General features: G+C 36.2%; 1 protein-coding gene across 1 annotated transcript in view; it reads left to right on the top strand.

Annotated features, from left to right (window-relative positions):
* The first annotated feature begins 847 nt into the window (after positions 1–847).
* The window catches only part of LOC125681097 (ribosome biogenesis protein SPATA5-like), a 29,015-nt gene continuing 6,080 nt past the window's right edge, over positions 848–23,782 (top strand). The window contains 15 exon segments of the mRNA XM_056156411.1: positions 848–1,074; positions 7,582–7,699; positions 7,970–8,122; positions 8,281–8,339; positions 8,514–9,080; positions 9,789–9,918; positions 11,237–11,293; positions 11,566–11,689; positions 13,425–13,575; positions 14,297–14,401; positions 17,296–17,429; positions 17,623–17,832; positions 20,764–20,897; positions 21,330–21,456; positions 22,691–22,855. Of these exon segments, the coding sequence (XP_056012386.1) occupies positions 891–1,074; positions 7,582–7,699; positions 7,970–8,122; positions 8,281–8,339; positions 8,514–9,080; positions 9,789–9,918; positions 11,237–11,293; positions 11,566–11,689; positions 13,425–13,575; positions 14,297–14,401; positions 17,296–17,429; positions 17,623–17,832; positions 20,764–20,897; positions 21,330–21,456; positions 22,691–22,855 (2,418 nt within the window). The 5' untranslated portion in view covers positions 848–890.

The raw sequence follows: 23,782 nt of genomic DNA on the forward strand, positions 1-23,782 counted from the left end.
TTTAATTTCTTATGTAATCTGGTACCTTTTTTATTTTATGTCGTTTTGTACCTTATCACTCCAGTTTTCAAAAAATATTTATTTTTTAAAATGCCTACTAGGCCTAGTCAGTATATAGCCTATGCATTGAAAATCTAGACACAACCAGTGGCGTAGCTACATGTAGGTTTGAAATATTTGTAAGCAGGGGGAGGGCCCCCCCCCCCCCCCCCCGAAGCTGAGGACATTTTTCGTAATATGTAGGCCTAATAAAAATTTAACAAAAATATTTGTAAGCACGTGCATACAGTGCTACTGTGTAGCTACGCCACTGACAACCGATGATAACTTTCTTTATCTTTTTCTTTTTAGTTGTTGTTAATCTGTGATTTTGAAAATGGAATTCGAAAATTTTAATTTAAGGTGGTTCACTACACCCAGAAATAATTTCTCAAATCAGTACGAATTGATTTAATTATAAAAGATATGATGATATACAATAAGTATATATGCCAAAAAGACACCCCCCCCCCCCCCCCCCAAATACAAATTTGGATAAAAACATGATTTTCAAAAAAATTATTTTAACACATATGAATAAAAGACTCTGGGAAATTTGAACTCGAGATCTGCGGTTCACCAGCCCAATGCTTGAACCACTGAGCAACGATGGAGATCTGCGGTTCACCAGCCCAATGCTTGAACCACTGAGCTACGATAATGATAGACATACAAATCAATCGATACAAAATATTTAAATCGTCATCTTGTGATGTGGTGTCATACAGAGTATAGAACTACCTTAAAATTATCTGTCATATCATTCACCTTTTTATCAAATTTCCGGAACTATGCCGGATGCCGGTTTGAATTATTTTCATATTGAGAGTTTCCGATGTAGAAAAACAACCATGCCTGCGAAGTCGAAAACAAACCGAGCAGAATTTCACGAATGTGTTCGTTGTCACTGTGTCATTCATAATAAAGATCTCAATATTCATGTTAGTGAATGCTCTGAAGCAGAAGGCCATAGCAACTTCTCTCACGCTTTCATTAAAAACGGAGTGTTTCATGGTGTCGCGTCACTTGGTTCAGGTAACGTTACTTTATACATTCGTTTTTAATTTTTCAGTTTTAAAATGATTGGTACAAAGACGTTCAACTAGTACTCATTCGATTTTGGGTTGGTTTCTTTCTTCCAAGTAGTAGTATAATATGATTACGGTGTGCCCGTTGGGGCGAGCGCAGCATATCTGAATACATTTTCAAAAAATTTATATTGAAAACAAGGAAAACTGATCTGGTTCAATGTCGATACGTAGGATTACTGTCTTGCTCTTCTTGCCAATGTAGGAACCAGTTTAGCGGGAAATGCAACGAGCGTGTTGTGACGTAGCCTGGTAGTTGTGACGTGACTGTTTACATTTCTTTAGACAATATTTTAAAAAGAAAAAGAAAGGAGAAAGAATATGATTGTCATCCTTTCCTTTCAAATAAGAAAGGTTTGTAATACTTCAAATATTTTTTTAATTATTATTTTACGAATCGAACCATCCGCCATTTTGTACGAGGGACTTCTGGGATTGGCGTCAAAAAAAAATTCTTGTTAGAGGTTGAGATTTAGCTCGGATTATTTCCTGTGCTCTAGTCATTAGAGCTCGCAGTACGAGCCAGCGCTCCGCGCTGGATCGCTGCGCTCGCTATAAACCATTAAAGATTTGTAATTGTATAACTTTTTTGTTGTATACAAATACATGTTCCACCACAGCCAGGCGCGTAGCTGCCTATACGCAGGTACGCAACTGCGTACACATCATTTGCGAGAGAGAGAGGGAGAGAGAGAGAAAAGAGGGAGCTGGAGCTTTTTGCCCGTGAAAAGTTTGACTAAAAAATAACTAGGAAAAAAAAGAACATTCGTAAAACGAATGTAAAATCAGTCCAAGTACACACGGTGAGTTGGCATAATAGAACACTTTAGGAAATGTTTTCGTGAATTCTTTGGGGTTTGGACATTGACAAGAAACCCTGTTTTTTATAAACAAAGATATGTGATTTCACTGGTAAAACTCGGGAGCTTGCGGGGACTCCCCAGGGCTTTGCACTGAACCCACTGGGGGCCGCAAGGCGTTCCTCCACCCTACCCCTTGCCATAATTTGCGTACACTTCATTTTCTTTCTGGCTACGCGCCTGACAGCACTTGTTCCAACACACCACTCTCATATAATATCATATTAAATATGTTGACGGTGCTACCATTTGAGCGAGCGCAGCTACATGTACAGTGTATGTACAGATTTTGTAATGTTCATGCTTTGATCAGGTTCAATTTAAACAGTATCTATTAGCCAAATAGTCAGTACATGAATGAAATTAGGCAGCAGAAACGGCCCATTTTAGTTTTCTCCCAGGGTTTCATATTAAATCATTAAAACATGATGAATGTGATTGAAATATTCTTATACTATATACATTTTTCCCCCTGCTATCTTCACTGTGACTTGCTTAACCTTTGACGTGACTTGCTTAGAACTGTATGCTCTCGACTACATGCCTCAATTTTACTTATATTTCTACCCTCGATCTTTCCAAGTCATTAATTGTTTGATAAAAATGGCCAAGTCTTGTTGCAAACTTTTCAAGTTTGTAAAACTGTTTGAACAGCACTGCCTTTGAACATAAAACGCATTTCAATATAATGATAATTTTGAATAAATCGATAAATTCAACACTATTGCTCACACATGCGCAGATCCTGCCCCTCCCTATGCGTATATACCTATCTAATTTAAAAAGATAAATAAAATTCATATAACAATCCCCTTGTAGCAATGGAATGTTTCAGAAGAGAAAATTAGAACAATATTATTTATACGGTGTAATATTGCACATAATCCTAGTTGTAACACCATGATAAAATATTTTAGCATTTATTAAATAAATTGCAACATATTTGGGGCCCTCTCTACTGTTGCTGTTAGGATACATTAATATTTATTCACAGAACTAGAATTAATTAATTAATTAATGATTTTTCAGTCGTTAATAGCAATTGGCATGCCAGTGGTTGGTTATCATGGGTGGGGGGGAGGTGTCATCGTGATTTGTGTTACCGGACGTGCCAAGGAAATAGATTTAAGCAGTTCTTATTTTTAGACGCTGAAAAAACAAAGATTTTCTAAAAAAATGTTTTCGATCCAGCCGAATTCCGTTGATTTTTAATTTTTATAATTTTTCAAATAGCTTAAATTCACATAATTTTTAACAAGTTAGTTTTTTTTTTCTAGTTAGAATAATCAATTCCCTTTGAAACTATATAGTACTTTAATCATATTTGTAGTTTGCAGTCGATTAAACACAATTTTTATTTGATGCCATATTATGTATGCCTAATGTTTACGTATACATGTTCTGTCCCGGTAGCATGACTTTTACAAATGGAAATAACAAGTATTTAGATCCGCCACTGTCAGTCTTATTATGACGTACGTTAAAACGTAGACATGACGTCACACATCAACTTAGCCTGCTTTTCATAAATATTGCACTTTGTTATACATTTCGCCTAATGGTACACTGAATTTTCGAGCTAAGAGGCCACAAGATTAGGATGATAATCCACGTAAGTTCACAATTATAGTCCAAGGTGTGACTTTGCGAGATCTCAGTCATTTTTGACAAGGGACTTCTGGGATTGGCGTCAAAAAAATTTCCTTGTTAGAGGTTTATATTTAGTTCGGATTATTTCCAGCGCACTAGTCATTAGAGCTTGCAGTACGAGCCAACGCTTTGCGTTGGCTTGCTGCGCTCGCTATTATAAATTTATTTACTAATTTTTCAATTTACCAGACCAAGATTTCCAATGTGCAAAATTTTTTTATTGACTGAAATTCTTATATCTACTCCTGATTTACCTAATGCATATATTTCAATCCAAACATGTTTATTTTGAAAAACAAAACTACACTGAAGTATAATACCGGAAATACTTAGTATAAACAAAAAAAAAAACAATACTGGAAATTTGGACAACCTGACCCATTTTTATGCCCCCCTTTGAAAAAGAGGGGGCATATTGTTTTGCAACTGTCGGTCGGTCGGTCTGTAGACCATGTGTTGTCCGCTCAATATCTTTCAACCCCTTTGCTTGATAACAACCAAACTTGGTACAGGGGTTGCCCCTGGAGAGTAGATGATCCTTATTGATTTTCAGTTCACATGGTCAAAGGTCAAGGTCAAACTGCTGGTCTTTACCCCATGTGGTAGACCATGTGTTGTCCACTCAATAACTTTTGACCCCTATGCATGATAACTACCAAACTTGGTACAAGGGTTGCCCTTTGAGAGTAGATGATCCCTATTGACCTTCAGGTCACATGGTCAAAGGTCAAGGTCAAACCTCTGGTCTTAAGCCCATGTGTTGTCCGCTCAATATCTTTTGACCCCTTTGCTTGATAATAGCCAAAATTGATACAGAGGCTTTCCTTAGAGAGTAGATGATCCCTATGGATTTTCAGGTCACGTTGTCAAAGGTCAAGGTCAAACTGCTGGTCTTAACCCCATGTGGTAGACCTTGAGTTGTCTGCTCAATATCTTGAGAACCATTCATGTGATTGTAATGATATTTCATATGTGGGTTGGTTATAAAAAGAAGAGGACCCCTATTGTTTTTCAGGTCAAAAGGTTAAAGGTCAAGGGTCAATCTACTCTGGACATAGGAATATACTGTCCTCTCAATATCTTGAGAACTCTTTGCTTGACAGACATCAGACTTGGTACACTGGACACTGGTACATCATCAGGAGAAGATGACACCTATTGATTTTGAGGTCACATGGTCAAAGGTCAAGGGTCAAACTGGACATAGGAATATATTGACCACTGAATGTCTCAAGAATCCTTTGATTGACAGAATCAAACTTGGTACACTGGTATATCTTTAGAAGAAGATGACCCATATTGATTTTGAGGTCACATGGTCAAGGGTCAAACTGGACATAGGAATATACTGTCCGGCCAATATCTTGAGAACCCTTTGCTTGACAGACATCGAACTTGGTACACTGGTACATCTTCAGGAAAAGATGACCCCTAATGATTTTGAGGTCACATGGTCAAAGGTCAAGGGTCAAACTGGACATAGGAATATACTGTTTGGTCAGTATCTTGAGAACCCTTTGCTTGACAGACTTCAAACTTGGTACACTGGTACATCTTCAGAAAAAGATGACCCCTAATGATTTTGAGGTCACATGGTCAAAGGTCTCTTTACATAGGAAGATATTGTCTGCTCAATATTTTGAATTGATGATACTACTCTCAATTAAATGATGTGTGTGTGTATAACCTTTTTCAATTTTGCATCATGGGGGGCATATGTGTTTTACAAACATCTCTTGTTTACTAGAAATGTCTGATGAATTTCGCATAGTCTGTTCTTTAAGAAACAAACTGAGCCAGGTAGTGAATTTGGCAAAGATGTTACAGACCCTGAAGCGTACTACATGTACTACACCAAATGAACCACTCCATTATGATTCCGTTCACAACTAGAATTGTTGCCTTCCTGGTGTTCCATTCCAAGCACTCAGCACTCTGTTCCATTCCCAGACTAAACTGTTCCTTTTAAACCATTCAGCATTCCATTTCAGACTAACATTTTCCATTCCCACTTCCCAGACCAAACCATTCTGAGTATGTGTACTGAATAAATTTTAATACCATTACATATATGTACCATCAATCAATTCACCACGAATATTGAAACTTACGTGTACAATGATATCAATCAATTCTCCTCATATATTAAGACAATGTGGGTCCATTACTAAATTAAAACACAAAGTAATGTGTACCTTGTTTGTAAACGTTTTTTGGTTTTAATTTTTATGTCCCCGTTTTTGGACATTTGGGAGCATTTAGTTTTTGGTCTGTTCATTTGTCTGTTTGTTCACAAAAACTTTACCTTGACCATAAGTTTTGAATGGATAGTGATAGGACTTTTATATTTCACATGTGTATTCCATGTAAGGAGACTTTATTGTACCAGATTTTTTCACCTTATGACCCTGTCCTAGGAGTTTGGCCATAACGGGGGGGGGGGGGGGGGGGGATTAATTTTGAATACATGACTTGTATCGTGATAAATACACAATTGATGTCTACATCGTACATTGATCCATCAATAGATATTGATATTATTTACTGGGAACATTTTAGATTAAAAATGTTTGGAAAAATGAACTAAATCTAATATGCAATGCTGCTGTTACTACAGAACAAACAATATAGCAATAACAAAAGAGGGGGGACGTTGCTTCTTTTTGATTTCCCATTACTAGCTGAAAACAGCAATAAAATCACACACAAACAAAATAAATCATCATCAAAAATATCATATATCAATAAATGATTGCTGGTTCCATTGAGTGGTGATCAGAATGACATTTTTAGGACTTTTTAATGACATTGGTGAGTGGGTGAGTGCTTATTTTCATCCCTGTACAGTTGATCACCAGTTCTAAAACTGCTTCACTATAGAGATGTCTAATAAAATGTGTTTTGTAAAATTCTTGTCTTTTTGTCCAAAGTTGTCGTCTATATATCTTTATAAATGAATATGTGAAATCAATATTAACTAATGCTAGCTCTAGATAATGTTAATATTATAATAAATGATGACCTTAGTTATGTTATACATTTGTTTAAATGGGAGGAGCACTATTTTTTTTAATACAGCAATAGTGAATACATGCACGAGTATTTTTGAAATTCATCAAAATCTGGTTGTCACAACACTCATAAAAAATCTCACTCTAACACCTCCAAATCTCACCCTTAAATAAGTAATGAGTCATTGAATTTATTACGTACATATGAAATGGTTCATTCAACAAAAATAAAATTTCAATCTATTTCTTAAAACATGTTAGCAAGACTTAAGAGATACAGGAAATTTTAAAAATCAAAATAGAGTTGTCTAATCGTGTCACTATATACTGAATATATTTATACCCCACACAACAAAGTTGCGGAGAGTATAATATTTTTGACCCGTATGTCCCTCAGTCTGTCAGTCCCATTTTTGTCAGCGCAACTCCTCTGAGACCGCTCAACAGAATTTCAAGAAACTTTGTAGGTAATAAGGACACACAGTGTAAATGTGCATATTTCCAGGAAATTCTGATTCAATAATTTTTGGGGAGTTATGCCCCTTTTGAACTTGGAATTTTGAGCCCATCTGTTCTGTTCTTGTCAAGTCAACTCCTCTGAGACCACTCAACAGGATTTTTTGAAACTTTTTAATTAATAAGGACACACAGTGTAGATGTGCATATTCCCAAGAAAATTCTGATTCAATAACTTTTTTGGGAGTTATGCCCCTTTTGAACTTAGAAGTTCGAGTTCATCTGTCCTGTTCTTGCAGTAATGCATAGCATTACCATTTATTATGTGAGGCATTGTCAAGCAATGTTGGAGTGTGGGGTATGTGAGCTTGCTTTCTTTCATTGTACGTCTGCATTTCTTTGTTGATGTGTCCGAGTGTTGTACTTTTCTGTTTCTTTGTCGATGTATGCGAGTGTTCTATTTTTCTTTTCATCCAGTGGACCTGCGAGTGTCAAACGCGATGAAGAATGACATAGTCTTTGTCCACCCATCAGTAATGAATTTGTGTGGGCTGTCCATTGGTCAAGAGTGCATCATTCAGGAAAAATATATTAGGTATGTACTGGATATAAAAGCCTTGCAAATATGCAATGAAAGATTCACAACTTTTAAAATATTCATATTCAAAACAAAAAAATCGGGCCATGAGGTGATAAAGACATGTCATATGCCAAATTTTAGCAATAAATGATCATGATTTTAAAACTACGTATGGCATACAATCACAGTCTGTTATTTCATAAATCATGCTGTCTGTATAGGAGACAAAATTTCACAATCTTATTCTCCAGAATGCATTTATTTAATTCTGTGTTAATTTTACAGGATAACATGGCCTCTCACTGGCGCCCCGTCCTCAAATGTATCAGTGACGGCAGACTTGCTGAGTCTTCTCCGCCTTAGTGCAGGGGACAAGATAACTGTCCAGTCCCTGGTGCAGAGTCCACTTAGGGCCGCAGAGACCAGACTAAAGCCAAAGTAAGTATTCAGTGTTTTAGGGCACTCTCGGAGAGAAGTAGTCATATTTAAGGGATTCAGTGAACGCTGACTTTCATCTTTAACAGTAGATAATTAGTAAACAGTTGTTCATATTTATGATGGGTAAATCTTCCAGGTTTTACATTTGTAATTTACAGAGAATGGAAGTCGTTTTATGATGATGAGGAATTCATCCAGTATCTGAAAAATTCTCTTAGTAAGTCTCTTTTTATTTGTACCATCTGCTTGACTAGCACAGATTTGAAAGGTGTAAATAAATTGAAAACTAGAATATAAAAAAAGAAAGCACACAGTTCATTTTGACATAAAAAAACAACATATGATGCTCCTTTTTAAAATGTGGTATAGATTTTTGTTTTTGACAAATTAGATCACAAATGTCTAAGGTTGGAGAATGAGATGTGTGTGACCTACTTTGGACAGAAGTGTCAGATGAAGGTCATCCAGATAACAGCAGACGCTGCTCACGGCCATGATGTAAATGTCCACAATGTCAGTAGTCTAACACAAGACGTGGAGCAACTTCATTTGTCTGATTTCAATGAGTCATCTAACCTCAATGAAAGCGATTACCACTGTAGTCCATACCAGATCAGCTCCACTCCTAACAGAGAGAGGCTAAAATCCCCCACTAAAACACCAGGAAAGGACAATAACTCCTCCACATCAACCTCTCCACAGAAGGGAGACAATTCATTAAACAATTCTCAGTTCAAAACTCCTGCTAAACAACAGCCATGTCAGGATATAGGGGACTTTTACAGAGTCTGCTCAACAACGAAGTGCAGTTTAGTGAGGGAGGATTCAGGAGGGACAGAGATGCCCCAGGCATCAGCCTTGATGTTGTGCGACATTGGAGGAATGAAATCACAGATTGCTGCAATCAAAGAGACAGTGATGCTTCCTCTAAAATCGCCTCACCTGTTCAGCTCTTCTGGTTGGTTAAATTACATATTGTAAATTTACTTATTTTCTTGGAGTCAAAAAGTTGCCGTCTGTCAGAAAAAAACGTTTGTTGTGTCTTTGGTTCCCATGACATGTGATAGGTTTTATTGGAAACCAGTGCATTCCATTTAAATTTTCTCCTGGTTGATATCAATATGAAATTTGGGAATTAAGAATTTTATTGTGGAAATACATTATGAATTTTCTTAAAGGTCATACGCAACGTTTCTGCCATTTGTTTCTAAAACTGTTTTTTCATCTTGATGAAAAGTGAAGCTGACGGTCATGAATCTCATAAGTCCCATAAAGAATACAAAAATTAAGTGTAGGGCAAACACGGACCACTGGACATACCAGAGGTGGGACCAGTGCTAGGAGGAGTAAGCATTCCTTGTTGATACAAAAAGTTTTGTATGATTTCTGTAATAGGTTTATATTTTATATTGTAGTAATATTACTATACTTTGTATATTGGCCTGGTTAGATTGCAAGGGTCCTGGGTCCCATCTCTGATTGATCCAAAGATATTTCTTCCCATTGAGAGACATTGCATATGACCTTAAACAGAGATGAAATATCCAGCAATCAATATATTGTACATATATTTCAAAGTTAACTTCAGACAGAATTTCAATAACAACATAGTCAAAGTAATCCCAGACACATCAGTGAAATACAATCTTTTTTCTTTATATTTCAGCTCTTCCATGTCCTCGTGGTGTACTTTTGTTTGGTCCCAGCGGAACGGGGAAATCTATGCTCCTGCAAGCCGTGTGTAATGAGATGAACGTATTTACACAAAACGTGTCGGCCTCAAACATCATTAGCAAGTAGGTCATTAGAATCAGTAATTAATGTAATTATAAAACAGTTACAGTAAATCACGGTTATAGCGAACCTCCAGGGCCAGCCAAAAACAGTTTGTTACAACCAAACTACGTTATACAGTAAAACACAGTTAAAGCAAAGCTCCAGGACCAGCAAAAAATGTTTGTTACAACCAAACTTCAATATACAGTAAAAGACAGTTATAGTGAACCTCTGGGGCCAGCAAAAAACAGTCTGTTATAACCAAACTTTGTTATTCAGTAATTCACAGTTATAGTGAACCTCTAGGGACAGCAAAAAATGGTTCATTATAATCAAACTTCATTATACCCAATACAATTTTCATTATTTTCATCTCATAGGGAAATAAGCATTTTGCAATAAGCTTAAAATCATTATAAGCATGTTTTTTATTTGTGTATTTTACTGTATCTAAGGAATGCATTTTACACTCAATGAACCATGAGGCAATACGGGACTTTCGAGGTACGGTTCCACTCTGACTTTTATCGTGCGTCGAACGTAATTTGTAGGGCATGTCACTTCGGGATTACAATAACAACCAAGTAAACAAGCATGGAATACTTCCAATGCTATCAAATTCCTGCATTAAAATGCTATTTTTCAAAGAAACGATTCCCTACAACCATTTATAGGAAAATGCATTTGATTAAATTATGCGAGTTGGCGAGGAAAACAAATCTAGGGAATATCTTGAGGATATCGGTAAAACATCACGCCTTTCATCCAAGGATATGTGTCTAAATGCGGCTTTTTCCTTCCATTTAATTAACACGCAGGTACTAAGCACCAATAGTTACTTGGATCATCATCGTGGGATGGGAATATCTCTTTACGGACTGTCTGCTAGCGAAACACCAGTTGTATCGCTGCCAACTATGCCCTACAATTGCTTACTATCACGTGACCGCGGTGTATAAACGCGGTGTATAATCGGTCATTCCAGCACATCCTGAAGTTTCGTATTGATATGAAAAAACCCAGTAAACTGTGATGCAGTCCAAGATACATTTATATCGTAGAAATTTATAAAAGAATTAACTCCATGCATTCCTAGAGTTTTGATTCTTTTCTTTAGAATGAGATTAATTTATATAAATCTATGTTACAAAGTCCTCTCTATGATGTGGCTTAGTACATTTAGTGCAGTATATTCTATTGTGATGAATGCCAATCAAATCCAAATCATTTACTTAAAAAATTGTTATGTGCACAAAGAATGAATAATATGTCTGAGATTTGAATGAAATGAATTTCGTTCAACCATCAAATCAAATGAAAACTTTGACATTATTTTAGGTTTTACGGGGAGTCTGAAGCTAATTTAAGGAAAGTTTTCAAGGAAGCAGAGGAGAGGTTTGTACAGTTTGTTATTGTTAAATACAGTGGTATTAGAGTTTAATAGTACATGTATATAGCGGGGTATTTTGGGGGTTGGAGATTCAGATACCACTGCATGCTATGGAAAATCGTCTTCTCAGGGAAGGCAAGCACAGAAACCAATCTACCAAAATGTATATAATGATACATACCACAAAATCTAGGTCAGACAAGTTTGTTCTATCTTACAAAATAGATGTCTGTATTCTAACAGTATTATCAACTTGTGTAGATTATTTTATTTTCAGAGCTCCTAGCATTATTGTTATGGATGATATTGATTCCATGTTTCCAAATCGAGAAAAAACTCAAAATGAAGCTCTCCGTCGCTTAGTATCCACTCTGCTGACGTTAATGGATGGAATATCTTCAGTAAGTCGCTGGGATACCCTCAGTAAGTCACTGGGATACCCTCAGTAAGTCACTGGGATACCCTCAGTAAGTCATTGGGATACCCTCAGTAAGTCATTGGGATACCCTCAGTAAGTCACTGGGATACCCTCAGTAAGTCACTTGGTATCCACACTACCTGAAATTTAGTATGTGGTTTACCAATGTATATACAGACCAAGTTTAATTTTCATCACAGTTGAGTGATTTTTGCAAGATTTATGGGACTTTGTGCTTAATATAGTTTTGCAGTCTTTTTTCCTTTATGCAATCTTAAATTTGATATGTAGTTACCTATAATGAGTAAATACAGTTTGTTATGATTGAGCTATTCTACTGGCAATAAAGATTGTAAGATTTAGTTTCATGGTTGAATGAACTTTTAAAAATTTTATTTTCTTGACCTTTTCCACAATGCTTTAATTTAGTAAGCTAAATTTACATGTACTAATACATGTTTACAGATCAAGTTTAAGTTTCATCACATTGGACCTAGACCGATTTTTACCAGATTTAAATCAGACTTGATGCTGACTGTAGTTTTGTGGCCATCTGATTAAAATTTGATCTTCTCTGACCGTTACATGGCTCCTGTGCAACAGTTAGAGAACATCTCATTTGTAATGCATATTTTGGTAAGATCTATTTAATTTAAGGCATACCAATTTGTAATTGAGTTTGTCTGATTCACACTCTATTTACAAGAGATCAAAATCATGATATTTCCGTGTATTAAAAATTAATATCTTTACCCCCTTTTGTCCAAAAATATCTGATTATAAATTTTTGAACTTTTTATTCAAATATTTAAACACTCAAGAGATCTAGACATCATGTGGTGACATGAGCACGGGTAAAATCAATTTGTAAATGTTGAAGATGCTGGGTAGAAGCAACAATATCAATCCCTATATGACTACTGGAGGTGAGGTTGTGCCGTACACAGTTACAGAACTTATAAGGCTGAGGATACAAATGACACATAGTTTGAAGTGACAATAATTGTTGACATGTTTTGAATATCAAAAGTAAAGAAAATGCAAAAAGCAATACAACTGAAATTTTAAGACCAGGCATGGTCTTGGCAATATGTATCTAGACTTGTCAGATTCAATTTTCCTCTTTTTTTCTATTATTTATTGATTTTCATTATGCATAATTGTTGATGTAATATTGTTCATGCAGAGTATTGTTCAAACAACTTTACTTTGCACTGGTAGGAGACATATATTGCTATGCAATACTTATAGAATGCTTGTTTTAATTATTTCGCCAAGAAAGTATTCATATGCCAGTAAAATCAGATCAGGAATTGCAAAATTTTATTTTGTAGCTTGAAGTATTGAACAATGAAATTAACACAGTATTTAAGTTTTGTAACTGGGTTGAACATTGAGGAATAGCACCTTGTAGAATTCAACTGTAGAATGTACTTCCTATGCATTTATAGTGTTGTTCCTGTTGAAAACTGTTGGTCCCCTATTTTCGATGGACAAAAAGATGCTAGCTGTGTATTTCATCGTATGGACAAGCAAAATTTCCATAATGTTTTGTCACTTGAAATCAAAATTCAAACATCTCAGCTTTCACAATTTTTGTCAACATTGCAAATATGTAGGAGATGTAAAGGAAAGAAATATTTATATTGCAAAAAAATTACCGGTCCAGATAACGAGAAACTATTAAAAATAAATAGAGGTCATTCATTTTATTGTAGAAATCCTGTCCTGATCGTTTTGTCATGGTTCTGGCTGCTACAGTGCGACCTGAGTCTCTGGACCCTGCTCTGCGTCGCCCTGGGCGATTGGACAGGGAAATTGAGGTGGGAGTGCCCACAGCTAAAGAGAGGCTGGAGGTAGGACATTGACGTCCCAAGTTAAATCAGGAGTTATTGCTGTAGATGTAAGACTTTAAGTTAAATCCGGAGTTGTTGCTGTAGATGTAAGACTTTAAGTTAAATCAGGAGTTATTGCTGTAGATGTAAGGTTGCTATAGATGTAAGGTTGCTGTAGATGTAAGACTTTAAGTTAAATCAGTAGTTGTAGCTGTAGATGTAAGGTTGCTGTAGATGTAAGACTTTAAGTTAAATCAGGAGTTGTTGCTATAGATGTAAGACTTTAAGTTAAATCAGGAGTTGTTGCTGTAGATGTAAGGTTGCTGTAGATGTAAGACTTTAAGTTAAATCAGGAGTTGTTGCTGTAGATGTAAGACTTTAAGTTAAATCAGGAGTTGTTGCTGTAGATGTAAGACTTTAAGTTAAATCAGGAGTTATTGCTGTAGATGTAAGACTTTAAGTTAAATCTGTAGGTGTTGCTGTAGATGTACATGTAAGACTTTAAGTTAAATCTGTAGTTATTGCTGTAGATATAAGACTTTAAGTTAAATCAGGAGTTGTTGCTGTAGATGTAAGACATTGAAATCCAAGTTAAATTGAGAGTTGTTGCTCCAGAATAAGACATTCAGGTTCAAGTCGAATTTTGAGTAATTGTTGGAGATGAAAGACATTAAAATCTAAGCTTTTTCATCAAGAATGATTGCTTTTGAATGAGTTATAAGATGCTGTACATTTTTCTGTAGATTTTACAGCAGTTGCTGTGAGTATTCCCCACAGTTTGAGTGAGGATGACAAGAAGCGGATTGCTGACACAACACATGGATATGTAGGAGCTGATCTCCTTTATCTCTGTCAGCAAGGTTTGTTATATCTAGCTACAGTCATCTTTGTAACTACAGTGAACCTTCTCTAAACCGGCCGGCTCTCGGACCGGAAAAAACGGCCGATTTAGAGGGATGGCCGGTATACCGAGAATTTAGCAATTATAGACGTTTTATCTCAATATTCACAAAGTAGGTACTGTTCACTTTGATCTGGTGATCTATGATCAATTATCGGTGGAGATTAAATTAGTCCGCTTGTACCCAAAGGTAATTATGAATTACAAGAAATATTCTCGCTGATATCATCTACATGTAATTTTAAACTGAAAATCTATAACAGGATACATAAAGAAAACACAGAGGCCTATTATTGGAATTCCTCTTACCTATAAAACCTCTGTTTACATTCATCGCTTATGTCATTAACAATTTTCTTTTGACGTTTTTAAAAAGTACAGTAACTGTAGTAAATATGAAATTGTAATTTGAATATTTCTTTGGAATTTTAAGTCTATGGAAACCAAGAAAATTAATCTATCTTTTAATAATTATCATTAGCAGTCATGGGTTTGTTTTTAATTACCGCTTATATCAATAGGATAGTATGATGAAGCAATATGGCATCTGATACTGTATTCATTCAATAGGTTCTTAACTGTTTTTTACATTTTGTACAGAATTTGGAAGGGTCTCTTAGATTAGCTAAGTGTCAATTAACACCCTTGACAGCACAGGTAAACAATAGAAATTAAAGAGGCCACTAGTGTTTTTCACACCTCCAGTGGATAATTTCCCACCTGGCCAGTTGGTCAGTCCATTTGCACACCTGGACAATCTTGATCAACCTCTGGCCAAATTTTTTTGTCCTCAAAAAGTGGCCTGTATGTTAAGGATAAATTACAGGTTTGTTAACAAATGTACTCTAAAAAGTGGCCGATGTCCGGTTTTCAGGGGTTGCCGGTTTTATAAGACTTTCTTTGTAAGGAAATGTTAAGATTTCTGCCGGGACTTTGAAAATTGGCCTATATTCAGGGAGAACCGGTTTTCTGAGGGGCCGGTTTGGAAAAGTTTCACTGTATATATGGAGGAATAACTCATACTGGATTATAGTAACCTGTGTAACTTAAGGAGAATTAACACATACCAGGTTATAGTAACCTGTGTAACTAATGAAGAAATCACACATACCAGGTTATAGTAACCTGTGTAACCTAAGGAGAATTAACACATACCAGGTTATAGTAACCTGTGTAACCTAAGGAGAAATAACACATACCAGGTTATAGTAACCTGTGTAACTAATGAAGAAATTACACATACCTGGTTATAGTAACCTGTGTAACTTAAGGAGAATTAACACATACCAGGTTATAGTAACATGTGTAACTTGAGGAGAATTAACACATACCAGGTTATAGTAACCTGTGTAACTTAAGGAGAATGAACACATACCAGGTTATAGTAACCTGTGTAACTTAAGGAGAATTAACACATACCAGGTTATAGTAACCTGTGTAACTTAAGGAGAATTAACACATACCAGGTTATAGTAACATGTGTAACTTAAGGAGAATTAACACATACCAGGTTATAGTAACCTGTGTAACTTAAGGAGAAATAACACATACCAGGTTATAGTAACCTGTGTAACTAATGAAGAAATTACACATACCAGGTTATAGTAACCTGTGTAACTTAAGGCGAATTAACACATACCAGGTTATAGTAACATGTGTAACTTAAGGAGAATGAACACATACCAGGTTATAGTAACCTGTGTAACTTAAGAAGAAATTAACACATACCTGATTATGGTAAATTATTAAGGAATAATACATTTTCACGGGTGGGTTTTTTTTTGTCCTATCTGTTTAACTCTCTAAATCACAATATAAGGCTTGTCATCAAGATTTCATGAGTTTAATTGTTTTAAATTTTGCTACAAAACAAAACTGAAAGCTATCGTTAATGTGAATTTCCATATCATTATCTTTAATAAAAAAAGACTATAGATTTATCGATATGTCAATAAAATCAACTGAGTTCCTCTATTTACATATAAACTGAGGAGATGAAATAAAGGTTTATTTGAAAAACCTACCGCTGTAAATATTTCCAGGAAAATCCACATTAAGGCACAACAAATAGTCATGGTATTAAGAATTTAACAATATCATATCAAGTCAACAATGCATGTATTCCAATATCTAATTGATGAATGACAGCCCTATGAAAAAATTTCATATTGTATGTATTTTTCATTTATTTCAGTTTTACATGTATCATGCTCCCTGAAAAATCATAAATCTAGATATTGTGATTGAGGTCTTGTTGATAAATCTAGATATTGTAAGTAATGTTTGATACTTAAGGCCGGGTCTAGTTGATAAATCTAGATATTGTAAGTAATGTTTGATACTTAATTTTGAGAGGTCTAGGTGATAAATCTAGATATTGTCACAGTAAGTGATGTTCGATACTTAGGGTCGGGTCTATGTGGTAAATCTAGATATTGTAAGTAATGTTTGATACTTAATTTTGAGAGGTCTAGGTGGTAAATCTAGATATTGTCACAGTAAGTGATGTTCAATACTTACGTTCGGGTCTAGGTGGTAAATCTAGATATTGTAAGTAATGTTTAATACTTAGGATTGATGTCTAGTTCATAAATCTAGATATTGTGATTGAGGCCTAGGTGATAAATCTAGATATTGTAAGTATTGTTTAATACTTAAGGTCGGGTCTAGGTGGTAAATCTAGATATTGTAAGTAATGATTAACAAAGATCTAAAATGGGAAATATAGAGAACAAATATACATGTCACATTTGTTGAATGTGTTGGTGGATTTTTTTTTTCCATAGTTTTTTTTTGGGGGGGGGGGTGCAGGGATGCAATCAAAGGTTCACAGTTTATATTTATTTTTCACAGCAAATATAAATTCTGTAAAGAGGGGGCTGCAGGAGTCAGACATGGACACCAGACTGAATATCAATGATGTCATCACCGCCATGACAACCATCCAACCTAGTGCTATGAGAGAAATTCAGCTAGAAATTCCAAAAGTATCTATCTTTGATATTTCAAGTTCTGTGTTTTATCTTCAATTGATTCTTGAAAGAATTGTAAGATTTCTGCTTTGAATGAAGTAAAAGTAGGAAGAAAAGTCTTATCTTTGAATGAGAAGCCTGTAAGGCTGCATACAACCTGTTATTTACTGCATCATTTTTTTTTTCTTTATTGTCTGTCTCTTTGCAGGTTCACTGGTCAGACATTGGGGGTCAAGAAGAGGTCAAACTGAAGCTAAAACAAGCAGTAGAGTGGCCATTGAGATACCCTGAGGCATTCCAGAGAATGGGGATTAGCCCACCCAGAGGAATTCTGATGTATGGGCCACCGGGCTGCTCAAAGACCATGATTGCCAAAGCCCTGGCTACAGAAAGTGGACTCAATTTTCTGGCAGTAAAGGTTGGAGAGTTATTTTGAATTGGTATTTTTATGGTTTTGGAATTTATATTAGGAGATAAAAATATTATAAGATAGACAATAATCACTTCGGAACTAGACAATGTGCACTCTAGGAGTTCTGCTGTGTAAGGTAATTTTCACATCTGTGATATGCCAACAGCTGCTGTGTAATTTAGATAAGATAATTATGTGACAGATTTAATGAATGATCATGTGGATATATTTTGCCAAGAGCTATAACAATTCCTGTTCCCCGGGCTCCTAGGGGTGGTGAGAGTTGTCTTTCTACATCAGCTGGTAGACATGTTCATTAGATGTAATATAATTCAATGAATTTTCATTTTGACAAAAGTGTCTGATTCTAGCAAGTCCACAGCAACCTTCCTCGCCATACGGCATATTTACAGACACACCATTGAATCTGATGCTTTTTATATCAAATTATTTTAGTAATCACACACACTCTCCAATAAATGGCTATATCTATAAAAAGGAATGACTGATTTTTATGTGTGAATGAGGGAAGTTTTGAATACATGCTATATCTATAAAAAGGAATGACTAATTTTATGTGTGAATGAGGGAAGTTTTGAGAAGCATCTATAGAGATGAGAATTTGCGTTGTTGATTTACAGTGTGTCTGTATACCCCTCAGTGACATACAAACTGTTGCCTTTAAGATGGATGAGACTTATATTGTCAATTGCTATATTTGAACTTTTGCTCTCAATAATTAACAAATATGATTGTGGCTTTTGGCATTTGATTTCACAATACATGTAGTACAAATTCATCACAACTGATGTCGGTACAAACTGTTGGCATTCTAGTAGGTTTAGGTTTCTATTGATTTTTTTCAATAAAGTTAATTAAATTCGTTTGTTTTCAAAATAAGACAGTATTGTTGCATCCATGTAGGCAATGAGGCAAATGCCTACAAATACATGCAATATCAAAATCCTCACAAATAAATACTGGTTAACCTGAAAAATTAAAATCCCATGTCGATAATATCCAATAAGGCAAATGCCTACAATTATATGTAATCGTAGTACATGTAATTACAAACAGAGTCAAACCTGGAGACCAACATCTTGTAACCCTAGTACACATACATGTAATTACAAACAGAGTCAGACCTGGAGACCCACATCTTGTAACCCTAGTACACGTACATGTAATTACAAACAGAGTCAGACCTGGAGACCCACATCTTGTAACCCTAGTACACGTACATGTAATTACAAACAGAGTCAGACCTGGAGACCCACATCTTGTAACCCTAGTACATGTAATTACAAACAGAGTCAGACCTGGAGACCCACATCTTGTAACCCTAGTACACGTACATGTAATTACAAACAGAGTCAGACCTGGAGACCCACATCTTGTAACCCTAGTACACGTACATGTAATTACAATCAGTCAAACCTGGAGACCCACATCTTGTAACCCTAGTACACGTACATGTAATTACAAACAGAGTCAGACCTGGAGACCCACATCTTGTAACCCTAGTACACGTACATGTAATTACAAACAGAGTCAGACCTGGAGACCCACATCTTGTAACCCTAGTACACGTACATGTAATTACAAACAGTCAGACCTGGAGACCCACATCTTGTAACCCTAGTACACGTACATGTAATTACAAACAGAGTCAAACTTGGAGACCCACATCTTGTAACCCTAGTACTTGTACATGTAATTACAAACAGAGTCAGACCTGGAGACCCACATCTTGTAACCCTAGTACACGTACATGTAATTACAAACAGAGTCAGACCTGGAGACCCACATCTTGTAACCCTAGTACACGTACATGTAATTACAAACAGAGTCAGACCTGGAGACCCACATCTTGTAACCCTAGTACACGTACATGTAATTACAAACAGTCAGACCTGGAGACCCACATCTTGTAACCCCAGTACACATACATGTAATTACAAACAGAGTCAGACCTGGAGACCAACATCTTGAGGTTAAAATTTCAGAGGATTCTCACAAGTGGATACCATGTGGTATTCAGCAGAATCTGTATCCAAAGTATATACTTAAAGAATTAAAACAGATCACCAACACATCATGAGAATGCAAGATGAAATTAATTGGTTAACCATAAGTACATATACTATACATGTAATGTAGAAATTTATTGGTTAACCAATAAATTTCTACATTACATGTATAGTATATGTACTTATGGTTAACCAATAAATTTCATCTTGCATTCTCATGATGTGTTGGTGATCTGTCTTAATTCTTTAAGCATATACGTGTAATGTCAAACTCTTCACGATTAAATACTGCTTAACTGATAAATTGAAATCCAGTGTCGATAATATACAATACTTACTGAGAAGGTTTTTTATTGAGGTATGTATACATCAGTGGTATTCTTTCCCCCATATAGACATATCAAAATAAAATAGCTCCAATTTCCAATGACATTTTTGGGAGGTCAAAAGTCATTAGACTCTCATTTGAGCAAGGACATCAATCAGAAAAAAAACATGGAATCAGGGTTTAGCAAGAATATTACAGTAGCTTAGATTGGAAGGCTAGCTCATTATTTTTTACACTAACAAATCTACAACATGATAGTTAGGACTTGTGGAACAACACAATGTCTGTGTCCCATTAAAAATTCCTTGGTGTTCAAAATTTTCATTGAGCCCCTGCTCCTCTATCCACCCCCTTTTACATCATTCCATGTGGCTAATTCAAATGCATGGTTAGATACAGAGATGCTCTTTTATGAAGATGACAGAAATCCTCAGCCAAACAATCTTAACACAAAATTATGATCTGCATGGATAAATTTACCTTAGCACAGGCCTAATTTGTACAATGTACATATGAATCTGTATATCAATATGTTTTGTTTTGATTTCTAAATATATGTCCTGGTTTTGTAAAATCTAGGGTCCAGAACTTTTCAGTAAGTGGGTCGGTGAATCAGAGAGAGCTGTGAGGGAAGTGTTTCGAAAAGCCAGAGCAGCAGCGCCATCTATAGTCTTCTTTGATGAAATTGATGCCTTAGCTATAGAAAGGGGCAGGTAATTCAACTCATGTAATGGCCACAGTAATAAGAATATTTGCAATCCTGTTTGAAAAAAGTATCAAGATGTACCGTTCTTTAAGTACAGGTAATTCTAGATTCTGACGATTTCAGTTCCCTGTATTTCAAAGTTAGTTATTTCTGTTAGCATGTTCTTGTAAATAGTTATATAGAGGAGAGCCTCACATGACAATAAGAGGGAATTACCTTTACTCCAAACAACATGTGCCACCCCCCCCCCCCCCCCCCCCCCCCCAGAACATACTAGTCTATGAAATCTAATTAAAATTAGATCATTTGACCCGCTCACATGTGTCGCTACATACGTGAGTGGATCAAAAGATCTAATTTTAATTAGATTGAGTCTTATATGCTTCTTCAAAATACATGATTACATTGATAACAAATGTTGGCTCCTTTTGCCATTCAGCTCCTCCGGTGGTAGTAATGTGGGAGACAGAGTGTTGGCCCAGCTTCTGACAGATATAGACGGCGTCCAGGGTCTGAAAAATGTCACCATAGTGGCAGCAACCAACCGCCCTGATATGATTGATAAGGTGAGAAGTTGTGTGTTGTAACAACACAAAGGTAGAGTTCAGCCATGGGGCCGGATTCTGGGCATGAATACTATCCAGTGAAACCTGTCTAATCCGACATGCACTGGGAGACATTAAGTACAGGGAAACCTGCCTAATCCGACATACACTGGGAGACATTAAGTACAGTGAAACCTGTCTAATCCGATATACACTGGGAGACATTAAGTACAGCAAAACCTGTCTAATCCGACATGCACTGGGAGACATTAAGTACAGCAAAACCTGCCTAATCCGACATACACTGGGAGACATTAAGTACAGCAAAACCTGCCTAATCCGACATACACTGGGAGACATTAAGTACAGCAAAACCTGTCTAATCCGACATGCACTGGGAGACATTAAGTACAGTGAAACCTGTCTAATCTGACATACACTGGGAGACATTAAGTACAGTGAAACCTGTGTAATCCGACATACACTGGGCGACATTAAGTACAGTGAAACCTGTCTAATCCAACATACTGGGATATATTAAGTACAGTGAAACCTGTCTAATCCGACATGCACTGGGTGACATTAAGTACAGTAAAACTTGTCTAATCCAACATGCACTGGGGTACATTAAGTACAGTGAAACCTGTCTAATCCGACACACACTGGGGTACATTAAGTACAGTGAAACCTGTTTAATCCGACACACACTGGGGTATATTAAGTACAGTGAAACCTGTCTAATCTGACACACACTGGGGTATTTTAAGTACAGTGAAACCTGTCTAATCCGACACACACTTGGGTACATAAGTACAGTGAAACCTGTCTAATCTGACATACACTGGGAGACATTAAGTACAGTGAAACCTGTCTAATCTGACATACACTGCTTTGTGGTGCCAGTATTAAAGAGACATTAAGTACAGTGAAACCTGTCTAATCCGACACACACTGGGGTACCTTAAGTACAGTTAAACCTGTCTAATCCGACACACACTGGTGTACATTAAGTACAGTGAAACCTGTCTAATCTGACATGCCCTGGGAGACAAATGTTTTTGTCAGAATAAACAGTGTAGAAACAATGACAATATGAAATTGAGATTAAGGATCGGAATGCCCAGTGAAATGAATTACACAGGTGTTGGATAAGGCAGTTTTCTCTGTATTTGTTCACGATCAGGCTTTGGTGTGGCTGGGACAATTGGACCAGATTCCAAACATAAATACTGTATTTGTTATTCTTTATGATCAGGCTTTGATGCGGCCGGGCCGGTTGGACCGAATTCTGTATGTACCATTACCAGACACATCCACCAGAAAACAGATCTTCACAATTCGCTTGAAACAAATGCCAGCTGGAGAGAGTGTGGACGTAGACAAACTTGTGACAGCGACTGAGAGATACTCTGGAGCAGAGGTGAGGTTTCTTTCGGCAGGGTTAAATATGTGTGTTACATGTGTAGGATCAGCAGTTTATTTAGAAATTTTTATATACAGTACCCGCAACGTTATTCTTGACATTCCTATCGTGCTCTATCGTGCGTGTATCCTATCGTATCATGCGTGTATCCTATCGTATCGTGCGTGTATCCTATCCTATCGTGTATCAGGTTTTCCGTTTTCTATCGTGTTTTGCGTTTATCAGGTCTATCGTGTATCGTGTTTTGCGTGTATCAGGTTTTCCGTTTATCGTGAAAATCGTTTATCGTGTAGTTTTGGAAACTATCGGGATCGTATATAAAATCTAATGAAAAAGTACGATACTTTCCGAAACCTTTATTCGTTTTGTTAAAGAAGCTATTTTTAGGAATCGAGGAAAGACAGTATATTTGAAGGAGAACATAAAGTTGTCAATTTTAAGGCAGAAGAAGAGCTATTTGTCTGTCCAGAGAGAGAGTGAAAATTCATCACAATTTAATTCTAAGTAGTCTGGAAAGTAGGACAGTAAACTGAGCACAGTAAATCTGAAAGCTCCTTCTGAAGTTCATAAACATTTGTTTGTCTAGAAACAGTTATTTGTAATTAACACTAACAGAAAAATAGGGAGTTCCGATTTGAAAGGAAAAATCAGTAAATTACATTGTTTATCACATACATGTAATTTTAATAATGGTTCTTTTTCTTCCGATTTTTTTTTTCACGTGTATGCTACTTATATAGCAACTGCTGAACTTGTACGCGTCCTTATATCTGATTTTGTGTATCACCCGTGTTTTGACAGCTAACATTCTCAGGGACATTGTATTTCACACATTTAGAAGATTAAGTTTTAAAAGGGTGCAAGGGTGTTGCATCCCCCAAAATTCTGCTCAACTGGGCACGATTCCGCTGTCATCGTTTTTTT

Source organism: Ostrea edulis, chromosome 2 (assembly GCF_947568905.1).
Source record: "Ostrea edulis chromosome 2, xbOstEdul1.1, whole genome shotgun sequence".
NCBI classification, from domain to species: Eukaryota; Metazoa; Mollusca; class Bivalvia; order Ostreida; family Ostreidae; genus Ostrea; species Ostrea edulis.